The 8,316-nt window shown below is 42.4% G+C and overlaps 1 protein-coding gene across 1 annotated transcript; it reads right to left on the reverse strand.

Annotated features, from left to right (window-relative positions):
* Positions 1–1,980: 1,980 nt before the first annotated feature.
* On the reverse strand, positions 1,981–2,807 carry Ccdc71l (coiled-coil domain containing 71 like). Its single transcript, XM_052185975.1, has one exon. The coding sequence runs from the start codon at positions 2,714–2,716 to the stop codon at positions 2,063–2,065; it is 654 nt and encodes a 217-aa protein (XP_052041935.1). The 5' UTR covers positions 2,717–2,807; the 3' UTR covers positions 1,981–2,062.
* Between the last annotated feature and the right edge of the window lie 5,509 nt (positions 2,808–8,316).

Below are 8,316 nucleotides of genomic sequence, written 5' to 3' on the forward strand. Positions count from 1 at the left end.
TATACACGTGAAGTGGTACAAACGCATTTTCTTCAGGCGCTAGTTAGCTATAAAAGTTAACAATATATGTTTTGGGAAGAAAATCCCATGTCTCTGAAATACATTTGGCAATGGAAGCTAATAACCAAGATGTCTCAGCTTCCCATGACACAACTCTAACTCTTCCTCTCATGTTGACCCACTTTCCATGTACTCAAATAACAGTATTTGTAACTATGAATTGTCATTGAGTGGTGAATAGAAGACTGAGGCTTGTGGGAAACTGGCATAAAGTCATATACGTATGTATATATATATGTATATATGTATGTATATATATATATGTGTGTGTGTGTGTTTTACAAAACAAAAACACTAACATTAAAGTCAACTCTTTTCATAAACTATTAAAACCTTAAAATACTTAATTCAGAAAGCTATGCCATTGAATTCTAGGAACACAAGAGTCAAAACTGCAACTCTCATTCTTCTCAGAAACTAACTGCCGAGCAGAGATACACCTTAGCGTTGAGGGCTTATCAAGTTCCAGCCCTGTAGGAATATCCCATGGCAGAACACTAAAATCTGAAATAACAGTGGTAGAAAAAACACTATTTGACCCTTTAGGTATTGCAGAAAAAGCTGGCTGTGGCACCACTGGCTAAAAAAAACCACCAAGTCTTGCTGCCACCAATGACCAAAGGCACTTGGATAATCAAGAACGCCACTCTGGGCCATATGGTATACACGCTATTACAAAAGTGTACAAGAAGGGTCAGTACTGTGTGGCTCGATGTTTTGATTCCTGTGGCCTTCAGCTATCAAAGATTGCAAACACAATTATGAATGGAAAGAAGAGAAAAAGAAAACTCATAGGACAAAACATCAACCAATTGTCATTTTTTTTTTCAGAAATACAATGAGTATTAGTTTAGGCATTTCTTGTTAACCAACAACAAAGAATGAAGATCTACTTTTCTGCCAAACAACTTTGACCAGTTATATGGTACCAAGAAATGCCCCTGCCCCACCCTATAGACCATTCAGAGTTCTGGGAATTCTAAAGGGTATTCTGTTTATCTGTTTATTCACAATGTCCACACATACTGATCTCTCCTAAGCAATTTCCACCTTAATTCTCTTCCCATTAACAATCCTGAATTTTATGTTAGACCAGGACGCGAGGTCAAACACCTCCAACTGGATTCCAGTCATTCTTATAGCCAACATATTCTTCAAAATTTATTCAATTTTTATCACAAGCCATGTGGTTCAAACACTTCAATTTTATTCAGTTAAGATGAATAGAGTAAGTCAACTTTTCTTAAACAAAACTTTTAAAGAATATTCTAGCATTTTACTTAGGAGCTCAGTAAATATAAATATTAAATTTCAATATAAAACTTTATAATAAACACCTTAACCTTTTTTTTTAAGTTGTACTTTGCATCTCTTGGTAATCACTGAGCTCATGAAATTCAAAGCCATACAAATCCTTACATTAACAGTCATAAGCTTGAAACTCTTAAAAGACAACCTTAATCAAAGCTTTGGAATCCAGTAAAAATTAGAAAACGAGTGGGCTTCAGAATACCCTGAGCGTACACCAGCACTTCACCAGGAAACATAGTCGATCTTCTGTCCAGAAAGTGGGGATGACAGTCCAAAAGAAAACAGAAGGGGAATAAGGAACAAGTAAAATTCTGGCTTTATCACACAAGCACGAAAACAAATTCCTTTGGAGAAAAAAATGTGTAAAAGTCATCGGAGGACTTCCAGACCGGTGAGGTAGAGTCCGACAGGGAGAAAATGCACGTGTCCCTCACGTCTCCATCCGGGTTGGGAAGCAAAGGGACTTCTGTCGCGGGTCCGGCAGTCCCGTCTGGCCGCAGGTGTGGGGGCCGCACCTGTCCAGGTCCGGTCCTGCTCCCGGACCGCGGCGCCGCACGGCATGCAGGGGCCTTGTTCGCGCATAAAGTGCACCAAAGGGGGCCGGTTCTGTAAACATTCGACTGACATTAGTCCGTTCCAGCGCGCGGAAGCTTCCTCGGGCGGCGGCCGGCAGGAGGCGCCGCGGCGCGCATCACACCCGGGGCACCGGGAAGCGGCGCAGCCTCACCACCGGGTCCAGGTCCACTCGCAGCACTTGGCGCGCCCTACGCCGCGCCACCGCCAGGCTGCGCTCGCCCCACACGTCGTCGCCGACGCGGATGGTCGGGAAGCTGGTCAGCGTCGGGGTGGCCGCCCTCCAGATCTCCTCCAGGGTGCGGCCCCCGAAGCAGGACACCGGAGGCCCCGGCTCCTCGGCAGCGGCGGGGCGCGGCCTGCTGGGGCCCGCGGCAGCCCGAGCTCCACGGCGCCTCCTCCTGGGCGTTGCGCGCGGGCGCGGCCGGCGTGCAGGGCGGCTGTCGGGCGCCGGGGGTTCGGGCACCAGTGCCCGGCACGAGGAGTAGCCGTAGACGTCCTTGCTGCGCAGGATGTGCGGAGAGAACTGGTGCTTGAGGCTGCAGAGGAAGCTCCAGAGCTCCGCTTCCGAGCTCATGAACTCCGTGCTGCTGGGCATGAAGAGCTTGAAGGCGTCGCCCAGCGCCTCCGTGCTGCCGGCCAGCGACAGTTGCGATCGCGAGTACACCACCTTCTCCTCCAGTGCCTCCAGCCCGGCCCCTCCTTCCGCTCCGTAGCCGCCGCCCCAGGCGGCCCGGGGCCGGCGCCGCCGCCTCTTCACGCCGCGTCGCATCGGAGGCCGCTCGGGGCCGCTCGCCGTCCCCGTCCGCGTCGGGCTCAGCGGCGCTCGCTTGTGCTGGCGCCTTCCGCCCTGCGCCGCTCGCTACTTTTCTCGCCTTACCGCCCCTCCCCCTCGGGGCGGAGGACGCGCTGGATGTCCTGTGGCCGGGCTAAAGATGGCGGCGGCGGCGGGCGCCCACCCCGGGGCTTTGTCATTGGACGGCGCCCACCCCCTCCCCTGGCTTCTCTTTCTTCTCTTGCCTCCTTTCGCCCTCAGCCTTTCTTTAAATGGGCCCGCCTTAGTCCCCGCCCACCGCGGCCTCGGCTCCTCCCATTGGGTGCTCTGCGAATGAGGGGCGGGGACTACTGGGGGAGAGGCCAGTTCCTGGAACATGGTGCCGGGGGTGGGTGATGATGATGGCCTTGGAAGGCCAGTCAACCATTGGGTGGGTCCATGAGGATTGCCCTATCAAGAGAAGAAAGTGAGTGGGTGTGAGCTCCATGTTTGGGGGTGTCGTGGGTGTCTATGCAGCTGTGGGTTGAGCTGGGGAGGTCTACCAGTCTGAATAATGAGTAAGAACCCAAAGACTTGATAGTCTAACAGCTAAGAGAGTTGGGTCTAAAACTAGAGTGGACGGGCACTTCACGAACCCCTTCTAAATTCTCAAATCCTGCTTTGGCATCTTCATATGCTTTGCCTCTCCTGACCCCATCTTTCAAGAAAACTAAACATTCAGGCATTGATGACGGCTTCCTTCTGGGCAGTGGAACCATCTTGGCACATTTAGGAGATACTGGTCATTGGGAAAGAAAAGACTTAATACTGTATGAACTAAAAAGTCTGCTCAAGTTGGACAAACAGCAATGGCAGCAAAACCATTCTGCTGAAAGAAAATATATTATTTTTAAATCAGAGTGCTATTCCATATTTCAGTTGGTATTAAATTGCCCATTCGCAGCACCATCTCTATCCTTAATGTAGTATTTCACATAATCAATAAGGTTCTTTGAGAAGAATACATCCTTAAGAATGAATTACCTTTTATATTTGGGAAGACAGTAGTAGACATTCTTATTGTCAAATTCTCTATTCACACTCAACTCACTGCCTATTCACATAATGGGCAATGAATGCATACCGAATGAATGTATGAAATAGCACTGCCTATTTGAAATGGAGTGCAGCACCGAAATTGCTTAGAACAAGATAATTATATATTTTGCATTTATATTGCGATTTTCTTTGAAGTCCTTTAAACTTCATTATTCCTCATGCTGGGGATCGAACCCAGAGCCTCACACATACAAAGACTGCAGCTGAGCTGTACCCTCCAGCCCGTAAGATTTCTGTAAAATATTTAAGGTTTTTTAAAAATATGTGACATGCTGCTAGAGTTTTCTTCAGTAAACATCTTATTTTGCAGCACACAATGAATGTTGTGCCAAATTTTTGTGATTTACATACAGCTAATAGTTCCTTTAACTATTTAAGCTGAGAGACACCTGGTTCAGTCTTCTAGCGGCACAGATGAGGGAGGTTTAGACTGGCAGAAGTTCATTAAGATAGCTTGCTAACAGCAGGGCTGGTGCTGAAGAGCTTTGTGTCCCTAATCTAGAGATCTTTATATTTCATTGCTGCTTTTTCCACATTGTGCTGTGCTAACTCAATAGAAATGCTTTATGCATGTCCAGTGGACTGACCAAAGGGCATAACTCTACCCCAGTTCATACTTCCCACTCACGACTGGGCAATTTTAATCTGCCCTGTCCTGGATATGGATAATATTTTGTTTGAACCACATAACATTTTGTTTAGTTTCAATAAAAGCTAAAAAAGAATTAAAAGAGAGAAACTTGCTTTCCTATACTGAAGTGCACACCCACACATTAGGCTGATGGCAAAATAATAAAAAGTGACCATGAATCAGTTTTCCATGTACCAAAATGATGGCAGCCTTATAAAGAGAAAATTGTTTTCCTAGAAAAACATGCTTCCTCTCAGAACAAGATTACATAGACAATTACTAGCTTTCTATCTCCTCGTGAAGGAATTATGTTACAACCACTATATTCATAGCTAGTTCTCTTGGTAATTCTGAGAACACATAATGTGAAATTTGAACAATTTCTGTCAGAATACAATAGAATATCAATGTCTGTGAAGATGGACATGGGCAGTCTCACAGTAAGCTAATAGATGGTGGAGGGAGGGCTTCATGAATGAGAGAAAAGAATAAATTAGAAAATAGTCTAAGTTCACGTGTTGCCATGGTCACCCTTCTATGTTAACTATGAACTCTTTGTGTCTTTCCACATGAATATGTACCATGCATTCTTTGGGTTAATCTCACTTCTTTAAAATTACATCTTGAGTGGTGGCCAAAATAATAAAAAAAAAGTAAGCTAATATATATATGCATATATATATATATTATATGAGTATATATGTAATATATACACATATGTGTGTATGTATAATATATAGTACAAAATATATATTATATATGTATGTACATTATATGTGTGTATGTGCATATGTGTGTATGTATATATATGATGTACAGATATACATTAGGTCTGTAATAAAATAGACTTGGCATCAAATATATCTTTACAATTAAGAATTCTTAGAAATTACTTTTTACCTTTCTGCATCCATTTTCTCATCTTCAAAATGAGATGTAACTTACACGTCAATAGATTGCTTATTAGGTAGTATTCATATTAAATATGCTATAGTATCTGAAAGACAGTTAAACATTTAATAAACTATAGCTACCTTTATTTGTCTTATTTAATTTTGAGGATTTTATTTGGATTATCCAACATTTCAAGCACTGTATTATAGAAAGTCTAGGAATTTGGTGGTGGCAGGAGAGGAAAGGAGGGTTCTATAAGGAAATTTAAGAGATTACCTAACAAATTGAGCAATCCACATTCAGCTGGGTATACTGAGACACCAAGAGGTCTGCCCAAGGCCACAGAACAATCCAGAAAGAAACTGGTCTGAAGTCTAGTTCTCTAACAAAGTTATTTCTAGTATTCTGAATCTGTATTTAATCCAATAAATATTAATTTTTAATTCAAATGATGCTGAATATAGCGTGATACATCAAGAAAAAACACCTTTCATTATGTTCATTTTAAAGTAATCTAGATTTTTTTACAAAGTGATCTGAAAGTTCCCATGTGTTCCAAAACTGCATAATGTATAATACATGAAGACCATATAATCCAAGATGATAGAACTCCCCCTTCATGTATTTTCCTGATTATTCCTGAAAACTCCAAATAAAAACTCTAGGCATCACACATCAAATATACACAAAAAGACAAGGGTGGAAAGAGCAGCCCCCACCCCCCAAAAAGGGTGTGGCTCTCTGGGTTTCTCTTCCACATAGATCTGAAACTTGGTGCCAGAGATGTACAATTCAGATTGCCCACATATCAAACATAAGAACCCTCAACAAAAATCTCACTCTAGCGGTGGGACCAGAGAAGGGACAGCCTGGAAAAGTGGGAACTTTTCAGCTAGAGAGATACAAAAGCGACAGAAATTTATAGATTAAAAAAGTGTGCCTTCTACCCTTGCCAGGCTATAAAAAGGTACCCCTGCCTATCCACATCCATTTTTTGCATCCTACCTTAACACACCTCTGCTGGGGTGGCATTGCAGAAGTCCAGATACATCAGGATGGTTTTTCTCACTAGGCCATAAAAAAAAGGGAATCTCCATTCACTGTCAATGCAGACAAGTGGAGATAACAACCAAGACCTACCTCCGTTACCCTAGCAGGAAGCCAGAATTCCCACCACCACCCACCCTTGATGAAGAGCCACTTCCTCTTCCCCAGTGTCACTGGAAGCAGAATGAGAACCCTAAAATTTTTTCTGCCAGTACTGAGGCAGCCTTTCCGTGTGTTAGAATAATGTCAGACAAAGCCAACTAAAAGAGTTTTAAATAAGATTCAGAGTCCATAATGCAATGCCTTAAAATATGTTTGTTTCAGTTGGGAATCATGTACTAGACACTCTTAGCTGAATGGAAAAGAAAATATGTAGATGTCAACAAGAGTGGCATTAGAATCATGAACCAATGAAGATGCTAAAGCAGCTGTCATAAAAAATAAGCAATTGACCATCCTAAAACATGCAAAGAAACAAGGTTATAGCAAGGAAACAAAATCTCACTATAGAGATACAAAGATATAAATAGGAATTTTAGGATTGAAAATCCAACAGACATAAAAAGACATTCAGATATTGACACACTATTAGAATAGGGGTAGGGTTATAGCAAAAATAACTGGTGAACTTGAGGATAATGCACTTGGTGTAATCCACTAACCACAGAGAGAAAGTAGGCAAAAACATAATTGAAATCTGGAAGGAGACTGAGAGAAAGGCTGATGAAACAGTAGCTGAAAGTCAAATTGGCAGAGATTTGAGAACAAGACAAGTTAAACCCAAAGAATTCCACAATGATCCAATTCAGAGTTGGCATGCCAAAAATCAAAACCTACAAAAAATTGAAATCAGTTTAATTAAAAATACCTCACTCAATCTCCAGCAGAACACGAGTGTGCATGCGCACACTAAGTTATGATTTACAGTGGAAGACCAAAATAGTGATTTTTCCCCCTGGAAATCGTGGGTGGCGGACAAAGAAAAGTAGCTTTATCTTTTCCATTTTCCATATGTTTCTTCCATCCAGTGAGAACACTCTTTAAAAATCAAAGAGATGAGACATTCTCACACAAAGGAAGATAGTTTGTTACAGGTAGACAGATGCTGAAGAATAGCCAAAACAAGTCAAAACCTAATCCCCTTACCAAAAAGAATAGCTAAAAGTCATCTTCTAAATAGAAATAATACAAAGGTTCTGAGCACATTAGGATCAAAGAATTCTACAGGCAAAAATATGTGTAAATACCAAGTCTTTTTTTCTTCCTGAGTTCTCTATGATTGATGGCTATCATTGATGGAATGTTTGGTCTTTAAAAAAGTCACAGGGAAAAAAATGAACTATGCATGAAGCAACCACTGAGAATTCTATATACAGAGTTAAACTGGAAAACAAGTTAAAATTGAATTATATAATTCAGGTGCACAAACAAAAAGGGAGAAAAATAAAATAATGGAGAACAGCCAACAAATCAAGCAGAAGATGAAAAAGAGAGTTTGTTATGATACAGATTGGCTATGCTGGAGACTCATTTTATTTCCAACCCTGGCCATGTTGGCACTGTCTACTACAATCCTCATGGCAGCACCAGGAATTAAGACTACTACATTCCTCTTTGCACATTAGCACAACTGGAGCAATCCTTACCACACCTGCAACCCTTTCCCCCAACCCCTGAGGCAGCTGACCAAAGTCTTCCTTGCCTACCTACTCTTTGTGTTTTCTGAGGGCCAGAAGGTTTGGCAGCATAGTTTTCCTGCTTTCACCCCTGGCTCTTTGCCCTCGGCCCCCAGAGCCACCATTACTAACAGGAAGTTGTTGCATCTCTGTTGTGTGCATCTTGAGGCAAAAGGCAAGTTGCCAATTATCTCAGTAGCAAGGATGCATCGCTCATCTTTCTATTTATTAAATATAGCATTACTTCCATA

This window comes from Apodemus sylvaticus, chromosome 6 (genome assembly GCF_947179515.1).
Source record: "Apodemus sylvaticus chromosome 6, mApoSyl1.1, whole genome shotgun sequence".
Taxonomy (NCBI): domain Eukaryota; kingdom Metazoa; phylum Chordata; class Mammalia; order Rodentia; family Muridae; genus Apodemus; species Apodemus sylvaticus.